This window comes from Nicotiana attenuata, unplaced genomic scaffold (assembly GCF_001879085.1).
Source record: "Nicotiana attenuata strain UT unplaced genomic scaffold, NIATTr2, whole genome shotgun sequence".
NCBI classification, from domain to species: domain Eukaryota; kingdom Viridiplantae; phylum Streptophyta; class Magnoliopsida; order Solanales; family Solanaceae; genus Nicotiana; species Nicotiana attenuata.
Window position 1 is genome coordinate 209,751 of NW_017671733.1, and position 19,901 is coordinate 229,651.

Here is a 19,901-nt window from a genome sequence, read left to right on the forward strand (position 1 = left end):
ATATATATATATATATATATATATATATATATATATATATATATATATATATATATATATATATATATATATATATATACTTACAAAATGACAATCTATCTCAATATGTTTTGTTCTTTCATGAAAGATGGGATTGACTGCTATTTGCAAAGCAGCCTTACTGTCACAATGCAGAGGATGGACATGGACTTGAAGCTCTTTCAGTAGTCCCAAAAACCAAGTAATTTCTGCAGTTGCTGCTGCTAGACTCATCTATTCAGCTTCTGCTAAACTTCGACTTACATTTGTTGCTTCTTGGACTTCTAGGAAAGCAAAGAATCACCCAATTTAATAACGTACCCTGTGACTGATCTCCTGGTGTTTGGACAGGAGGCCCAGTCAGAATCACAATAGGCAGATTGACTATTGATAGGGCCAGTGCTCAGCAAAATTCCAAGTCCTAGGGTTGATTTCACATATCTGACCACACGCAATGTTGCATCCCAATGAGATTGTCTTGGATGTTGCATAAACTGGCTGAGTACTTGAACTGCAAAACTATGATCTGATCTAGTGATGGTTAGGTAGAGTAACTTCCCAATGAGTCTTTGGTAGCTTCCAATATTTCACAATTCCTCATCTCCTTTAACTCCTACATGCTTATCATAGTCGACGGTAGTCAATTTCTGATTCAATTCAATGGGAGTGGAGATTGGCTTGGCTGCTGCAAGGCCAACTTCTAAGATCAACTGCAGAGCATGCTTCCTTTGAGTAAGGAGTATCCCTTCCTTTGATCTCAGAACTTCTATGCTAAGGAAATATCGAAGTTCACCTAGATCTTTTACCTTGAAAGAATTGTGTAGCGTCTGTTTAGCCTCTTCTATCAGTTCTACATTGCTCCCAGTTATAAGTAAATCATCCACATGCACCAGAATTATAACAATGTGAGGACATGTCTTCTTAGTGAATAGAGAATGGTCATGAGCACTTTAAGAGTATCCTCCTTCCAGTAAAGCTTCAGTTAGTTTACTGTTCCATTGCCTTGAGGCCTACTTAAGGCCATATAAAGATTTGAGCAGTGTCACGATCCTAAAGCCGGACCCGGTCGTGATGGCGCCTCTCATGAAGACAAGGCCAGCCGACACAACTCCCAATTCATATTAAACAATTATAATAATACAATTTAAGTCATTAACATGCTAATAATCCCAAAATATAAGTGAGATAGCACAATTTGCGGAAAAATAACCAAATCAGCCCGATATCGGGGTGTCACAAGTCGCGAGCATCTACTAAGGTCTGAACGCAACTAAGAATCTAAAATATACTAAACACAGTCTAAGGAAGGAAAGAGGGAGAAAATCAGTGCTGCAGACGTCGGGCAGCTACCTTGCTAAACTCCGATGACTCTGCCTCTGAGCAACCAATACCCGTTACCCGGTCCAGAAATACCTGAACCTGCACACAAGGTGTAGGGAGTAAAGTGAGTACTCCAACTTAGTGAGTAATAATAATAGATGCAGACTGAGTAATTAGAAATCACGTAAAGGCATATCAATAAGCTATAAGGAAGCGATAAAAGCCAGTAAAAGCAGTGAAACGGTGAAAATATGTAAAGTCACTTTAGTTCAATTTAAGCTTCTTCAAAATGCCTTTTTAAAAGTTAAGCAAGTAAATGACAAGCAACTAGAAAAGATAAACACATGAAGAACCGCCCCTCAGGCAAAATATCAACAGAATCAGCCCCTCGGGCACCATACCAACAGAAAGCAGCCCCTCGGGCAAACACATGGAACAATACCAGCCCCTCGGGCTGTATCTCATATCACAATGGGTACCCGCGCTCACTGGGGGTGTACAGACTCCGGGAGGGGCCCCTTACGGTCCAAGCGCAATAACAAGCCATCTCGTGGCATAACCAATCCGGCCCCTCAGCCTCACATAATAAACAGAATCATCACACTGGGTACCCGCGCTCACTAGGGGTGTACAGACTCCTGGAGGGGCCCCTTACGGCCCAAGCGCAATATCAAGCCATCTCGTAGCATCATAAACAGGCTCTCGGCCTCATATCAATCACAAGCCACCTCGTGGCATACAATCTCAGGCCCTCGGCCTCATTATCATAATCAGTATATCACTGCTGCGGCGTGCAGCCCGACCCAAAAGTATTCTCACAATACAGGCCCTCGGCCTTACTCAGTCAGAATCTTATAAGCCCCCTCGGGCAACAGTAAAACATGATACTCAGCTCAAAATATCTTTTAAAATATCATTTAAAGTGTTTAAAATAGAGTAACATGGCTAAGTTTTGAAAACCATAAAATATGGCATGACTGAGCACAAGTATGAAATTAAACAGTGAGAAAAATATCAGTAAAGATCCCCTAAGGGTCCAAACAGTTTACACGAAGCCCAAATATGGCATTTAGTCAAAAATATAATAATATCAAACAATTAGCTATCAAATACGCAAAAAAATAGTCATTCGGGATGGACTAAGTCACAATCCCCAACGGTGCACGACCCCACGCTCGTCATCTAGCGTGTGCGTCACCTCAACATAGAACCACGATGTGCAAATACGGGGTTTCATACCCTCAGGACAACATTTAAAATCATTACTCACCTCAATCCGGCCTAAACTCTAGCTTGCAATGCCCTTGCCCTTCGAATAGATCTCCGGATGCTCCGAATCTACCAAAATCAGAACGTAACCATTAATTTATGCTAAAGGGACGAAGCTCACTCGAAAATAATCGAAAAGCATCACAAAATCCGAAATTGCTCAAACCCGGCCCCCGGGCCCACATCTCGAAATCCGACAAAATTAACATCAGTGGAATCCACATCCTCTCACGAGTTCATACATATCAAATTTACCAAAATCCGACCTCATATGGTCACTCAAATTCTCAAAATACACTCTCCAATTTCAAGCCCTAGTTTCCCAACTCTCCCTCTAATTTTTCCACAAATTTTCATGATTAAACAATGGAATAATTACCATAAACACAAGGTATAAGGCCCAGGTAGCTTACCTCTATGGAAACACTTGATCCCCTCTTGAAATCACAGCTTAGAGCTCCAAAATCGCACAAAAATGGTGAACAAATGATTGAAAATCGCGAATGGGCATTTTTATACATTCTGCCCAACACTTCCACACCTGCGATCCCATAAGCGCACATGCACTTCTACTTCTGCGAATTTCACTTACTCCTTTAGATTATGCAACTGCGACCCAGGTACCGCACCTGCGGTCCCGCAGATGCGATCAAAGTCTCTGCTTGTGTGGCCAGCACCGCTTTTGCGGTCTCCTTTACGCACCAGCGGCATCGCACCTGCGGTCACAAATCCGCAGGTGCGGAAACAACAGAGGCAGCAAATTTTCTGCTGCAAAACTCCAAGTCCGACTTCCCGATAACTATCCGAAACCATCCCGAGGCCCTCGAGACCCAAAGCACAAAAATAGTCCATAACCTTATTCAAACTTTTACCAATCTTGAAAACACCTCAAACAACATCAAAACACATCAAATTCAAGCCTAAGGTTCTAAAATCTTCTGCATTCTGCCTTTGATCAAAAAGTATACCAAACCACGTCCGAATGACCTAAAATTTTGCACAAGCATCCTAAATAACATAACGAAGCTAGTGCAACTTCCGTAATTCCATTCCGACCCCTATATCAAAATCTCGCCTATCAATCGGAAAACACTAAAAACTCAATTTCCCCAATTCAAGCCTAAATCTACTCCGAACCTCCAAAATACATTCCGATCATGATCCTAAGTCCTAAATCACCTAACAGAGCTAACCAAATCATAAAAATTCCAATCCGAGATCATTTACAAACAAGTCAAAACTTGGTCAAACCTTTCAAATTTCAAGCTTCAAACTGAGAACTGTTCTTCCAAATTCATTCTGATTACCCTGAAACCAAAACCAACGATTTACATAAGTCATAATGCATAATACGGGGCTAGACATGCCCAAGAACTGGCGAGCGAAGTACAAAATCTCAAAACGACCAGTCGGGTCGTTACATCCTCCCTCATTTAAACATAAGTTCGTCCTCGAACGTGCCCATAGTTGTTCCAAAAGCCAACAAGTCGCTATATAACCTTACCATGAAAATACCCGGGGGTGATCCCACGTCACCCTATCTCATATAGGTCCAATAACACAATGTAACTAAAATTTCACAATCAACCTAGCCCATCAACCTAGAACCACATTTCCACTTTTGAAATCATCTACAAGATTAGAATCTCACATCTATACTCCGAATAAGCCCGAACAAGCTGTAATAACCCATACCTGCAACCTCAGGTGCAATTACATGATATACCTCATAACTCAAACACTTGCAGCGATAACTTCGAATCACAGCAGCTGCACACAACAACCGAATACTGATAGTAAACCTCTTATCAACTAAAGTCTCATTCCAACACTTTCGTATACTGCCATTGATAAATGAAACACATAAGAAGTCATAACCACTCTTCAGATCATTTTTCTCATGGTAAGTTTATACAGCGACTTGTTGGGGAATAACTATGGGCACGATCGAGGACGAACGCATGTTTAAGTGGGGGAGGATGTAACGACCCGACCGGTCGTTTTGAGCTTTTGTACTTCACTCGCCAGTTCTCGGGAATGTCTAGACCCGTATTATGCATTATGACTTATGTAAATCATTCGTTTTGGTTTCAGGGTAATCAGAATGAATTTGGAAGAACAGTTCTCAGTTTGAAGCTTGAAATTTGAAAGGTTTGACCGTTTTGACTTGTTTGTAAATGATCTCGTATTGGAATTTTTATGATTTGGTTAGCTCTATTAGGTGATTTAGGACTTAGGATCGTGATCGAAATGTGTTTTGGAGGTCCGGAGTAGATTTAAGCTTGAATTGGCGAAATTGAGTTTTTAGCGTTTTCCGGTTGATAGGCGAGATTTTGATATAGGGGTGGGAATAGAATTCCGGAAGTTGCAGTAGCTTTGTTATGTTATTTGGGATGTGTGTGAAAAATTTCAGGTCTTTCGGACGTGGTTTGGTATACTTTTTTATCAAAAGCAGAATGCGGAAGATTTTAGAACCTTAGGCTTGAATTCGATGTGTTTTGGTGGTTTTGATGTAGTTTGAGGTGTTTTGAAGTTTGGTACAAGTTTGAATAAGGTTATGGGATATGTTTTTGCTTTTGGTTGAGGTCTCGGGGGCCTCGGGATGGTTTTGGATAGTTATCGGGATGTCGGAGTTGGAGTTTTGCAGCAGAAAATTTGCTGCCTCTGTTGTTTCCGCACCTGCGGATTTGTGACCGCAGGTGCAATGCCGCTGGTGCATAAAGGAGACCGCAAAAGCGGTGCTGGCTGCAGAAGCGGAGACTTTGACCGCATCTGCGGGACCGCAGGTGCAGTACCTGGGTCGCAGATGCGGAATCTGAAGGAGTAAGTGAAATCAGCAGAAGCGGAAGCGCAGGTGCGCTTATGGGATCGCAGGTGCGGAAGTGCTGGGCAGAATGTATAAAGCCCATTCACGATTTTCAGTCATTTGTTCACCATTTTTGTGCAATTTTGGAGCTCCAAGCTGTGATTTCGAGAGGGGATCAAGTGTTTCCGTAAAGGTAAGCTACTTGGGCCTTATACCTTGTGTTTATGGTGATTATTCCATTGTTTAATCATGAAAATTAGTGGAAAAATTAGAGGAAGAGTTGGGAAACTAGGGCTTGAAATTGGAGAGTGGATTTTGAGAATTTGAGTGACCACATAATGTCGGATTTTGGTAAATTTGATATGTATGAACTCGTGAGAGGATGAGGATTCCATTGATGTTAATTTTGTCGGATTTTGAGACGTGGGCCCGGGGGCCGGGTTTGAGCAATTTCGGATTTTGTGATGCTTTTCGATTATTTTCGAGTGGGCTTCGTCCCTTTTAGCATAAATTAATGGTTACGTTCTGATTTTGGTAGATTTGGAGCATCCGGAGATCGATTCAAAGGGCAAGGGCATTGCAAACTAGAGTTTGGACCGGATTGAGGTGAGTAATGATTTTAAATATTGTCCCGAGGGTATGAAACCCCGGATTTGCACATCGTGGTGCTAGGTTGAGGTGACGCACACGCTAGATGACGAGCGTGGGGTCGTGCACCGTTGGGGATTGTGACTTAGTCCATCCCGAATGACTATTTTGCTACATATTTGATAGCTAATTGTTTGATATTATTATATTTTGGACTAAATGCCATATATGGGCTTCGTGTCAACTGTTTAGACCCTTAGGGGATCTTTAGTGATATTTTTCCTCACTGTTTAATTTCATACTTGTGCTCAGTCATGCCATATTTTACGGTTTTCAAAACTCAGCCATGTTACTCTGTTTTAAATACTTTAAATGATATTTTAAAAGATATTTTGAGCTGAGTATCATGTTTTACTGTTGCCCGAGGGGCTTATGAGATTCTGACTGAGTAAGGCCGAGGGCCTGTATTGTGAGGATACTTTTGGGTCGGGATGCACGCTGCAGCAGTGATATACTAATTATGATAATGAGGCCGAGGACCTGAGATTGTACGCCACGAGGTGGCTTGTGATTGATATGAGGCCGAGAGCCTGTTTATGATGCCACGAGATGGCTTGATATTGCGCTTGGGCCATAAGGGGCCCCTCCAGGAGTCTGTACACCCCCAGTGAGCGCGGGTACCCAGTGTGATGATTCTGTTTATTATGTGAGGCCGAGGGGCCGAATTGGTTATGCCACGAGATGGCTTGTTATTGCGCTTGGACCGTAAAGGTCCCCTCCCGGAGTCTGTACACCCCCAATGAGCGCGGGTACCCATTGTGATATGAGATACAGCCCGAGGGGCTGGTATTGTTCCTTATGTTTGCCCGAGGGGCTGCTTTCTGTTGGTATGGTGCCCGAGGGGCTGATTCTGTTGATATTGTGCCCGAGGGGCGGTTCTTCATGTGTTTATCTTTTCTAGTTGCCTGTCATTTACTTGCTTAACTGTTAAAAAGGTATTTTGAAGAAGCTTAAATTGAACTAAAGTGACTTTACATATTTTCACCGTTTTACTGCTTTTACTGGCTTTTACTGCTTCCTTATAGCCTGTTGATGCGCCTTTACGTGATTTCTAATTACTCAGTCCGCATTTATTATTATTACTCACTGAGTTGGAGTACTCACTTTACTCCCTGCACCTTGTGTGCAGGTTTAGGTATTTCTAGATCCGGTAACGGGTATTGGTTTCTCAAAGGCAGAGTCATCGGAGTTTAGCAAGGTAGCTGCCCGACGTCCGCAGCACTGCTTTTCTCCCTCTTTCCTTCCTTAGACTTTGTTTAGTATATTTTAGATTCTTAGTTGCATTCAGACCTTAGTATATGCTCGTGACTTGTGACACCCCGATGTCGGGCTGTTTTGATTATTTTTCCGCAAATTATGCTACCTCACTTATATTTTTGGATTATTAGCATGTTAATGACTTAAATTGTATTCTTATAATTGTTTAATATGAATTGGGAGTTGTGTCGGCTAGCCTTGTCCTTCACGAGAGGCGCCATCACGACCGGGTTCGTGTTTTGGGTCGTGACAAGCAGCTTGCACACTTTGTGCTCCCGTTGTTTCTGGAAGCCCTGAGGTAAGTCCATATAAACTTCTTCATAGAGGCCTCTTTGTAGGAACGCATTGTTCACATCCATTTGAAATAAGATCCAACTTCTTGATGATGCAATGCTGATCACTGTCCTCATAATAACCATCATTGCCGCCGGAGAGAAAGTTTCATGATAATCTAAGCCTTCTTATTGAGTATAACCCTTAGCCACTAATCTAGCTTTGTATCTCTCTATTTCCCCATTTGCTTTGTATTTTACCTTGAACACCTATTTAGATCCTATTGCTCTCTTACCAACAGGCAAGTAAACTATCTCCCAAGTAGCATTATGCTCAAGAGCCTTAATTTCTTGTGACATTGCTTCTATCCAGTTCTTGTCCTTGCATGCCTCCTTGAAGGATTTAGGTTCAGCTTCTGTTGCAAATACTCCCAAATAAGCCTGGTAGTTGTTGGATAAATGACTGTAGACAATAGAGTTAGAGATACAATGTGGCTTGTTTTGTGAGTTGCATGTGGTGATGTGATCTTTCAGCCAAATAGAGGGTCTTGAAACTCTGCTGGACTTTCAGGTATGCAAGTTGTCCTCAGGCATTTCTTCTACAGGCGGTTGGCTTGTGTCTGCTTGTACCTCAACTGATGGTGCACTCCGTTGAACTGTGTCTGCATCAACTGTGCTGCTGGACTCACAACTTGTTCAGAATCGGCTACTGTTGGAATGGCTTATGAGTCTGTTGTTGCCACTCCTTCTAAGTCTGTTGTTGCCATTCCTTCATTTGGAATCTGCTCTTTAGTGCTTGGATGATGAGCTGGTTGTTCAGGCATGAGTTATGCTCTTCTGAGTCCAGCTGGAATAACTGATGGTGTATTACTTGGGAAGATATCTTCTTCAATTTGCATTCCTTCCTTGAAAGAGAAGATATGCTCTCTGAATGTTACATCTCTGCTAATGAATACTCTTATGCTTTCCAGATCATACAACCTATAGCCCTTTTGTGTTTCTGAATAACCAATGAGAATGGATCTCCTTTCCCTTGGTGCAAACGTATCTCCTCCAGGTATATTGCTTGCAAAGCAAACATATCCAAAAACCGTTAAGTGATCTAGTGTTGCTGGTTTTCCATGAAACATTTCATATGGACATTTCCCTTGTAACACTCCTGTGGGCAATTTGTTTATCAGATAGATAGTTGTTCTTACACAGTCTCCCCAAAATCTTATTGGAACTAAGCTTTGGAATTTCAGTGCTCTTGCCACTTCCAATATATGCCTATGCTTTCTTTCAATTGTACCATTCTATTGAGGGGTATATGGACAACTACATTGATGAATGATTCCCAAAGAAGTCAATAACTCATTATATTGAGATTTAAAAAACTCGGTACCATTAACTGATCTTAACACCTTGACATTCACACCAAACTGATTTTGAATCGTTGCAACAAAGTTCTTTATTACAACTAGTACTTCATTCTTTGACTGAATTAGACACACCCAAGTATACCTACATAGTCATCAAAAATAGCAACAAAGTAGTGCTTCCTATCATATATAGGTACTATGTGAGGTCCCTAAACATCTAAATGAATGAGTTGAAAAATTCTAGCAAAACTAGTACTACTAATAGGAAACTTTAGCCTACATTGCTTAGCTAATGGGCATACTTGACAATTCTCTTGTACCTGCATATCAACTTTATTTTGCAACCCTAGAATATGTTGCATTGCCTTCATTGAAGCATGTCCTAACCTTAAGTGCCAAAGTTCAGTTTCTTCTCCTTTTCTCTGGAAAACTCTTGTTGCTGCCATTGTTATACTCTCCTTATGCAAGTACAAACCATTGTTCTCTCTACCAATCCTCATCACCATGCCACTGTAAAGATCATGAGATATGTTAAAAGGGCATTTTTAATTTAATTCTGAAATTATTATTATAGTTCAGATATTGTTATTCATGATATTGATCCGATTCAAGATGATTGAGAGGTAATATTCATTCATTGAATTTACAGGCCAAAGATTTATCATCTCTATGGGATTAAATCCCGAGTTATTGCAAAGTAAAAAACTGATGAGATTATGAAAGTAATCCCCTCTTAAATGGGGCATGTAAGGGAGCCACTACGAAGAAGTTCCGGGAGTTACGAAGGAAGCTTCGAGCTCATATTGGTCATGGGTTGGGAACGGGAATTGAACTCTATGAGATCGAATCTCCTGTTGTTCCTCAGTAGCTCAGTGGTAGAGCGGTCAGCTGTTAACCGATTGGTCGTAGGTTCGAATCCTACTTGGGGAGATTTTATTGATTCTGAATTAAAGAATTAAGAATAAAGGGGCTCGCTTTGCCCGTTAAGAGTAGTTTGCCCGTTAACTGTCTTTGTTTCTATTGCATTCTATCTTATCATATCACATTCTGTTCTGCGAGATTAGAAAATCACCATCAATACCTCAGTCTAGGTCCGAGATAATCCTTTCTTCCATAGCCCTGGGGCTATTTACAACTAGCCAATTAAGAAGTCTCAGATGTACTAGCACTGCATCTTTGATGCAGTCATCGATTCTCCCGAGAGGTCACAATTTCCGCGAGCAAAGATATTAATGACGAGGAAGGCTTTTTTGTTATGCTACTAATACTTGCTCTGCTATTCTGCCCAAGCCTGACGTTAATCCTGATTCAACATTAGAAGTATATTGATTTTTCCCCAATAACCGAATACTTTTGTCTGTAAATACTGCATATTTGATTCCATCCAATAATCAATTTTTATAGTCTCAATAAGAATGCTAGTTCTTACTGTTCATATATTATGATATGAATATACCACATCAATTCGTTATGTGGGTTAGAATTCTGAAGATGCAGTACTTATTAGCGAGAGTTTGGTATATGAAGATATTTATACTTCTTTTCCCATACGGAAATATGAAATTCAAACTCATGTGACAAGCCAAGGCCCTGAAAAAGCTAGTGATGTTTTCAGCTACTAGACTTTTGCCATCTAGGGTGCAGCATTCGGGCTGCTTCGCCTAGCAGCGCGACGCTTTTATTGCTCTCCCACAACCCCGTTTTCATGGTTTAGGCTGCTCCCATTTTGCTTTGTTACAGTACCCCATGTGATACTCCAACCGCCCGTTTCTCGAAAAGAGATGGGAAACATGCTCAATATCATTTGATTGAAGTTGACCCTGCCCCTTGTTGTTTGAAGAAACCCTCCACTTCGATTGACGCCCCGAGGTATTCTCTACCAACCCACCTGTGTCGGTTTCGGGTACAGGTACCCTCTTGCTCAAAGTCGTTCGAGCTTTTCCTGGGAGTATGGCATGGGTTACTTCAGCGCTGTAGCGCCTGGTATTCGAACATTGGCTCGAAGCATTTTCTCTACCCCTTCTTACCCTGACAAAGCAGGGACACCTTACGTTCTTGAACCGATAACCATCTTTCGGCTAACCTAGCCTCCTCCGTCCCTCAGGACCAACAAGGGGCAGTACAGGAATATTCACCTGTTGTCCATCGACTACGCCTTTCGGCCTGATCTTAGGCCCTGACTCACCCTCCGTGGACTAACCTTGCGGAGGAACCCTTAGGTTTTCGAGGCATTGGATTACAGGAATCAGGAAGGAATGTGACTGAGCAACAAAGATCCTTTGTGAGCTTTGATACTGATAGCAGGTTAAATTTAAAATCTGGTACATATAGGACATTTGTTACTATCTTATTTCCTAATTTGGGGGCCTCTCCTGTGTGAGTTATTTATGATTTACTTCCAGGAGGTACTCCATGTCTCCCTTGATCATCTGCCCTTTTAACATTATTTAGAATATCCTTACAGTATGTGACATGATGTGTTCCTCCTATATCTATTACCCAATCACACATACGTGCATAGGATAATAGAGTGACTATACCTACAAAATTATTAGAACTTTTTGCAGTTGTTGTTTTTGACAACAACTTGACCAGCTGTTGGTATTGTTCTTCTGTGAAGAACTGCCCTACTCCTTTTACTTGCACAGTCGTTGGTTTCCCTTCCTCACCATTTGCATTGACATTCACATTGTTAGTATAGGCCTTTCCTCCTGCAGGCTGATTCTTCTTTTTGCTCTTAAAGCCAGCTGGATATCCAATTATCTTGAAGCAATTCTCCTTAAGATTCCTTTTATACCCATAACGTTCACAAATGACACCGGGCCTTTTTGCTCTAAAATCTTGCCTTCTTCCTGCTAACAAGGTGAGTGGTTCCCTATGTGTGTCAACAACACCTAAAGACCTCTGGCTTTCTTCCTGAGTGACTATAGCATAGGCTTCATTAACAGTCACAACAGGCCTTTTAGCTAATACATTACTCCTTATGTTTCTATAGCTTTCATTTAGCCCCATAAGAATTGTAGCAAACGTTGAGATCTCAGATGTTCTACTGAGGGTCGAGATTCTTCACAGTCACATGAAGACAATGGCACCAATACATCCAATTCAACCCACAAGTCCTTCATTTTAGAAAAATAGCTAGTGATAGAGTCAGTACCTTGCCTTAGAGTTGTGATGGCTGTCCAGAGGTGATAAATCCTCGTTAAGTCTGATCGATCAAATCTTTCCTGAAAATCATTCCACAATTTCCTTGCATTAGACGCATAAACGATACTCGGCATCGATTCACTCGATACAGTGCTCCTAATCCATGACAACACAATCGCTTTACATTTTTCCTATTGCACTACTAATTCTCCTCCGTACATACTCTTCACACAAGTTCCGTCCACAAACCCTAGTTTACTCTTTTCCCGGAGCGCCAATTTCATCGCCTTACTCCATAGAGCATAGTTTTCTGGCCCTGTGAGTTTGAGCAGCATCAGGACGAGTCCTGGAGCATCTGAGGGCTGTAGAAACAGTGGGTGATTGTGATCCAGAGAAGCAACTTTGCCATGGCTGACTAAAATTCAGCTTCGTCGGAGCTTCGATCTCCTGAACTTTGCCTGAATCTCGATGAATTCACGATCGCTGCTCTGATACCATGATGAAATCAGCTGAATCCACTCGATAAATGCAGCATGCAATTGATTCTGAGTGAGCTATTTTACAAAGAAGGTGGAGAAGAGATGAAGTGGAGAAGAAGAAGCTCTGTATTCATTCAAGTCACACAATACACGTGACTTGAATGAATACAGAGCTTCTTCTTCTCCACCTTCTCTGTAAAACAACTCACTCAGAATCAATTGCATTATAAATCCCACAATTAACTGCCTCTAACTAATTTTCTCTTAAGGACAAAACTTTCCTAACTTTAAACATAAGCCCATCAACTAAGTTCATGTGTAACTAGTCTATATGACAACAATAAATAATCTTAGTATATAAAACAGAAATTACACCATCAATACATAAAACTAAAACACTTATTCGAGAGCTCCAAAATACAGATAAATTAACAAACACAAAAATGTCCCCCTACATGTTACGACTTACAATATTCATAAGGTCGTATTCTGGTACAACTAGACGAGAATTATTCTGCCAAGATAGCAGTAAGCTTTTGATAGTATTATTTTAGTAGCCACTTGAATTTGGTATGATTCCAATGAGTTGACTCTTGCTGTCCTCATTAAACGCCTAGTGGTTTTGACCTTTGGGTTGTGCTTATAACTAATCATTGATGTTGCTTAGCTGGTACGAAGATGATAACAAGAAATCGCGTCCTTTCCCTAAAAGGAAAGGCCTCACCTTCAATCTATGGAAAATCGAGAAGTAAAAAATCAATATATGCAAAGATCTAGATTTATTTTACTAATTACAGAAATAGAAGTTGACTAAGCTTATTAATTACAACATGGAGTTGCATAATCCTAGGTTTACTATAAGATAGTATTTGAAGTCTTTGATATAGTCTCAAGATTCAAGCTGTACTTTTGCAGTTCAAGTTGACCAAAAATAAGGATTGGCGCCAGTCAGAAATTTTGGCTCCAAATAAGAGCATAGTATTTTTTTTTGTTTCTCATCTAGCGCTCGATACCTGCATTAGGCCCGAATAAAACTCGAATTCGTGCTGTAAAAGTCGTAGGAGTGTTTACCTCAAAAAATACGAGTAACAATTAAATTTGATTTGTGGTTTTAAAGATATGTGATTTAGTTCAATACCAATTAAGAATCAAGAAATATGAAGTAGAAATGAAAGATAGAAATGAATCAAACCAATATTACTTAGCAGCAGTGACCGTGAGACGGTGACCTCGAGGTGGCTTAGGGCAGTAAAAACAATTAAGTAGAAAAATCAAAGTAAGAACAATTAAGCTAAGGGATAATTTTGATGAACAACAGGCAAAAAGTAGAGAGTATATTCTTTGCTCCGTAAAAGATGATCTTACAAATGATTGGGGTTCCCTTGTTATAATAGAGGAACCCTAAATAAGGAATATTTCTATTTACAGTAGGGAATATTCTTATTACAGCTGTCTAACCGCCTAGTACGGAATTGTACGATCTTATCCCGGAATTTGCGTCATGATCTCAAGGACGTGGCAAGAATCTAGCTCGCCCTGGTACAAATCCATAACGATCCTATTCCGAGGTCGAGCATACTTGGCCTCGGTATTCCTCGAACTCCTGCCTTCGGGCATTACGGTCTGTCTTCGGGCTCGAGCCTGGTCCACCGGTTTCGAACTTGGCCTCTCCCGGACTCGGACCTAGGGCGGAACCTCAAGCTTCTATGCCCCCAACTTGACCTCTCCCGGACTCGGACCTAGGGCGGAACCTCAAGCTTCTACACCGGGGGCATGTGACTTCGACCGTATACAAGGAGATAAAGCGCTCCCTAACAAATATGGCCAATTTCACACCTAGGGCTCGAACGTGAGATCACTAACTAACAGTGGCGTAGGCAGAATTTTTCATAAGCGGTGTCACTATTTCTAGTAAGAGGCCCAGAACAGAAAAAAATTATTTTGTGGAGCCAAGGAAGTTCAAACCCAAGACCTCTTACATCAATCTTGAAGCTATCAACCACTAGACTACTGAGCTGTTTTGTTGCAAGCAGTGTCACTTTTATTGCATTTATCTTGTATTTCTGTTTTACTTATTATTTTATATATATAAATAGTAAAAAAATTCAATGAAGGGGTGTCCCGTGACACTGCTTGGGGCTATGTAAATCCGCCCCTGCTGACTAATTATGAAGAAATTTTTAATAGTCCACCATAATCCTTTTTGATAGGTAGAAACATAATGAACTCGGTTAATTTAGGACCCACAAAATATATATAGGGTAGTGAATCCTAAGAATTTCCTGCTTAATTAATAATAATCCATCTATTTAGCAAAGAAAAAAAATCCTAAGGATTTCTCTTTAGATAAATGGAAACTAGCTCTTTTCTCATACCTCCTTATCTCCTATTCTAATCACTCTTTAGCACCATCATTAATCATTTTGCAGAACTAATCTCACTAATATAGCATGAGTGGACAAGATTCTCGAGACGGCTGTTAATAATGATGCCAAACGTGAACCTCAAATATGAAATCAAAAGTGAAGAAATAAGTGGCTAAAGGCAATTTATTGTCACAAGTTCCTTAAGATAAAGTCACAAGTCTCCCAAGTTATTCATATATATCTAACCTTAGCTATCGTTGTCTTTGAAATTTTTAGAGTTTGACATTAAGATTTTCAAGAGGATACAAGAAAAAGGTCATTTCCAACAACTCGCTTTTTTAAGTCCAATAATTCAGAAGCGGATGCAGCATTACGGTTCTGGATTCATCTGAATCTAACAATTTACGCTGAATATAAATTTATGCATGCAAATCTACTAAAATTATAATAAATAATAAGTTTGAACTCGTAATTAATTTTAAAAACATAAATTTCAATATTAAAATCATAAATCCGCCTCTTCAATAATTTCTCTATCGGCTGTAAATTCAACACTTTACCTTTATTTATGGAGCACACAAATATTGATAAGGCATTTGCCTTTTCATTCATATAAAGTGGGGACAAGATGTAACACCCCACAAACCATATACCTTATTAATTAATAAGCTTAGGTAGGACGTACTTTGTGCATAAAGTTGTTTCTACTCTTTCATTTATACTAAGAAAAAATTCCTTTGCTATTTTTTCATTAAAAGAACAGAAATGTTTCTTTAAAATTAAAGCTGACCTAAGGAGAATTATACACTAATGAAAATATTAATCAGGAATCAATTGGCAAATTAGTAGTCAACGCATCAAGTTCGATCTCGTTATTTCATACGCACAGCCAGTTCTTTCAAATAAATATATATTTAGCTTAATTTTAACATACGTATAGCCAGTTGTTAATTTTCATGGTTCCTTTTTGTTGGGTGTGCGAACAAAGTCCCACATTGGTAGCTGAAAAGATTGGGCGTTTACATATAAGGTATAGGGATCTCTTAATGGTGTGAGGCCTTTTGGAAAAAAAAACCGTGCGGGCTTGGCCCAAAGCGGACAATATCACACCATATTAAGAGTGTATTTGGGCTAGTTTAGCCTTACAAGTGGTATCAGAGCTAGCTTCGAGCGAGGTTCAAGACAGGTTCATCTTGGCGTGTTCAGTTCTAGCTGCAACATATTTGACGATAATCGTGATTTTTGTCTGAGAAATTTGACCGGAGTGCTACGCACGTTGAGACAAATTTTGTGGCTGAGATTTGGAGATGCGACCTGTTGAAGGATATGTGAAGAAGGTGGATCAAGTTTATTTTGTCAGAAAATTCAGGCCAAGGGGGAGAATTGTTAGTTGTTTGCCATAATTTTCTTACCATATTTGGTTTTCCTATATCTCTTGAAGGAAAAGGGCAATATATTTACCTTAATTGAGTTTTCCTTTTTGTAAAAGGAAATTACAAATGTCCTATATTTGGCTAGTCCTTTTTCTTGTAGGAAAAGGTTTGGAGTTCTATAAATTGAGGATCCGCCCTTCTCATTTAGCAGCATCCACAATGTAGCCATAGGGGGCTTGAGAGTCTTGTTTAGGGGGAGAACTTTACGGGACAAGTGTTAGTGTGTCACTTGTGTTTGCCTCTTCGTGAGGTTGTTCTCTCGATATTGTGTACTCTCTTTTATTATAGTGGATTGCTCATCTCCGTTGTGGACGTAGGTCAGTTGACCGAACCACGTTAAATGTTCATGTCTCTTTTGGCAGATTTCTCTTTGTTATGTGTGGTTTATCGTCGTTCAACGTTTGCTTTACTAGCTTCCGCATGACACCTGACTTTTTCGGTCCTAACAACTGGTATCAGAGCCCTAGTTCAGCGGAACGAGTATGGAGATGGCAGAGTGATGGTGCAGGGCGGTGCACACACAAGAAGACGCTAGTTGCGGGCTTCGGTTGCCATAATACTCTAACAATGTGGGTGGCACACAGTGAAACTCGAAAATTGACCCGTGAATCGTGGTAGTGGGCCACGTGGAACTTAGTTCGAGGGGGAGATTGTTGGGTGTGCGAACAAAGTCCCACATTGGTAGCTGAAAAGATTGGATGTTTACATATAAGGTATAGGGATCTCTTAATGGTGTGAGGCCTTTTTGGAAAAAAAACCGTGCGGGCTTGGCCCAAAGCGGACAATATCACACCATATTAAGAGTGTATTTGGGCTAGTTTAGCCCTACATTTTTCTCAGTCACTCAGGCACTCGTGTATAATTATTTCATAAGATATGGTGTATATATATTGTTTGTATATATAGCTTATATGAAATTAAATGCCAAAACATTAGCTAACTGGTGGTAAATTACAGGACATTTTTGAAGAGTGGAAAAAAATTTCATAGTGAAAATCAAATCTTTGCATCTCAAAAATTTTAAGATGGTAATTCTATACCATGTGCTACAACTGAATTCTCAGTTATTACATGACAAAGATGGTAATCTCAAGAACAATTTAATATCAAAAATAATTTCTTATTTGAATTTTGAACCACCCATATAACACTAATTATGGTACTTTGATTTTCGTTAGAATTAACCCATCTAACACCCTTTCTGGTACTTAGTTCGAGCTGCTTAAATCATTCTCAATGAGTATCTTGTCCAAATATAAAAATGTATTCCCTTTACCTCAATTTATCTGATGCAGTTCGAATTTCGAAATTAGACTAATATTTGGAGTTGAATTAATTATTGTGACTTAAAATATTTTTTTGTAATTTTTAAATGTATAAATTTTATTTCAAAAAACTTGAAAATTTTATATACGAATTTGTGGTTAAAATTAATTTAACTCTCGAAATTCAAACTGTCACTACATAATTTGGATACTTATCATGGATTAACCAACTCCACCGCTAACTTGCAACTTGAGAGAGAATACAAAGGATGAAGCCAACGAACTAATAATAATTCATTAAAGAAAAGAAATTGATGATACTCATAGTTGGCAAACAAGAAGTAATAATGTAACAATCACCAAAAAAAAGAGAAATAAACTTAAAAAAAATATACTACAAACTAATTTAATTTCCAACTTACAAGAAAAACGATACTGACCATTAAGAAATAGTTTTCAAATTGAAAGAGAAATTTTCTTCCTTCTATTATTTCTGGAAAAAAAAAAATTGAAGAAGCAGAAAATAAAAATATAAAAAGATACCGCCATTAATCACCGCCGCCCACCACCGTCCACCACCCTCATTCGTGCCCATGCAGCGCCGCCATTGCCACCACCCCAAGTTTCTGCAAGTTCAATTTCACCACTGTATCTGTAAACATTTTTGTGTCTTCCCCAGTATTTCCTTCTGGTATATCCACAATGTATGACTCCAATACTATAGTGTAAGCTTTTCCATTTTTCTTGAACTCATTCACTGATGTAACTGACCTATAATTATTCAGCCTATGCTCACCCCCTACCACCCTGAAGCTCAGTATATGCTTCTCATCGTCCACAATCTCCAGTCGCTCCGTGCTCGTCGATGCTGGGATTCCCGACACTACGGACACTTCCCTCATGCTTCCAACACCTCCATCACCTGCACAACGAATCCACTATCTAAAGTCAATAAGTTTAGAATGAGCGTATTTCAAAAAAAATAAAAAATATTCCTATTAATTGGTTGGGTGGGTGGGGTGGGAGGTGGGCAGTGAAAAATAAATTCACACTTAATGTGTGAAAACAAACTTTCAAAGGCCCTAGACTACAAGTTTTGGTGGTAGAATGAGTGCATGTGTTAGGCTAAATCAGCCAAAAATATACTTTTAACATGGTGTGTGATATTATTCATTTCGATTCAAGTTCGCACGGTTTTTCCCTAATGACCTAATACCAGTAAGAATATCCCTATTAGGTTCTTAATCTTTGTAATAACAACAACAACGACCCAGTAAAGTCCCACTCAGTGGGGTGTGGGGAGGGTAGTGTGTATGCAGACCTTAACCCTATCCCGATAGTACAGAGAGGCTGTTTCCGATAGACCATCGGCTCGGGAAGAAAGGTTCTTAATCTCTGAGAGTCTTAAATTCGTCTCTGATTACCTGTCATTTTGCAGCTTTTGATGAAATGCTTGTACTTCTGGGGGTTGTCAAAACGCCGAACAAAAGGCCACACGACGTTTGCCGGCGCCTCAATACGTTGAGTTATAAGTGAAGTGCAAGTGTTTGGCAAATGATCAAAGGTATGGTAGTTGTGAATCAATGGCTCCAGCTCTATGAATTCTTCTTCCTTAAGCCCGTGAGGAACTTGAGAACGAGACATTTTTCGAAAATTTGACCGATTAGCAAGGAGAAAATGGTAAGTCTTCTGATCACCAAACCAGAAAAAAGCATATGAAAAACTGGCTAAGTCTGGCTTGGTTTTTGAGATTATAACAAATAGAAGTCAGCTTTCTTCATTTGCGGGAAATGGGAGAAAAAGTAGCAATGGAGGATATGGGGTTTGGTGGTAGGGTGTTTGCCTTTGTTTATTTAGCTCTACAGAATTTTTCTTTTTGATTTTGTTTTTTGGATTTTTGGACGAATATGCCCTTGGTATGCCATATTATAACCAACCTGTCAGAACTGAGATATTGTCTTTTTTCTAAAGTACAAACAACAACAACAACAACTACCCAGTATAGTCCCACAAGGTGGGGTCTGGGGAGGGTAATACGTACATAGGCCTTACCCCTACCCGAAACGGCAAAGAGGCTGTTTCCAGTCGACCCTCGGCTCAGGAAAAGGAAAAGGAAAAGGAAAAGGAAAAGGAAAACAAAAAGCAAAAGAGCATTAGTAACTGCAGCAGAGATCACATAGATAATTATCTAAACATAAACCATAAATAAAATGGCATACAAATATATCGACCAGTAACTACCATAAGGGGGCACAATACA

At 39.9% G+C, this 19,901-nt stretch overlaps 2 protein-coding genes and 1 non-coding gene across 3 annotated transcripts; 1 reads left to right on the forward strand and 2 right to left on the reverse strand.

Moving 5' to 3' along the window:
* Positions 1–8,417: 8,417 nt before the first annotated feature.
* On the reverse strand, positions 8,418–12,802 carry LOC109209910. Its single transcript, XM_019373275.1, has 10 exons — positions 12,728–12,802; positions 12,557–12,607; positions 12,348–12,460; positions 12,114–12,254; positions 11,348–12,015; positions 11,152–11,245; positions 10,695–10,979; positions 9,272–9,461; positions 8,975–9,068; positions 8,418–8,749 (listed from the first exon to the last, which is right to left on the reverse strand). Exons 1-10 carry the CDS (start codon positions 12,800–12,802, stop codon positions 8,418–8,420), a joined length of 2,043 nt encoding a protein of 680 aa, XP_019228820.1.
* Positions 9,810–9,881, forward strand: TRNAN-GUU. The gene has a single exon. It is a non-coding gene; the product is annotated as a tRNA-Asn (tRNA).
* A 5,109-nt stretch (positions 12,803–17,911) lies between the features above and the next one.
* On the reverse strand, positions 17,912–19,510 carry LOC109209911 (abscisic acid receptor PYL2-like). Its single transcript, XM_019373276.1, has 2 exons — positions 19,066–19,510; positions 17,912–18,563 (listed from the first exon to the last, which is right to left on the reverse strand). Exons 1-2 carry the CDS (start codon positions 19,283–19,285, stop codon positions 18,223–18,225), a joined length of 561 nt encoding a protein of 186 aa, XP_019228821.1. The 5' UTR covers positions 19,286–19,510; the 3' UTR covers positions 17,912–18,222.
* Between the last annotated feature and the right edge of the window lie 391 nt (positions 19,511–19,901).

Bases quoted from the DNA above. Each gene is read 5' to 3' on its own strand.
- LOC109209910 (XM_019373275.1), bottom strand. From the start codon at position 12,802: ATGCAATTGATTCTGAGTGAGTTGTTTTACAGAGAAGGTGGAGAAGAA. The intron at 9,462-10,694 runs GTACTGTAACAA...TGATCTTTACAG, and splicing joins CGGTTGGAGTATCACATGGG to TGGCATGGTGATGAGGATTG. The intron at 8,750-8,974 runs GTACCGAGTTTT...AATTGCCCACAG, and splicing joins GGTGTTAAGATCAGTTAATG to GAGTGTTACAAGGGAAATGT.
- LOC109209911 (XM_019373276.1), bottom strand. From the start codon at position 19,285: ATGTCTCGTTCTCAAGTTCCTCACGGGCTTAAGGAAGAAGAATTCATA. The intron at 18,564-19,065 runs GTAATCAGAGAC...TTCGTTGTGCAG, and splicing joins CAAAAGCTGCAAAATGACAG to GTGATGGAGGTGTTGGAAGC.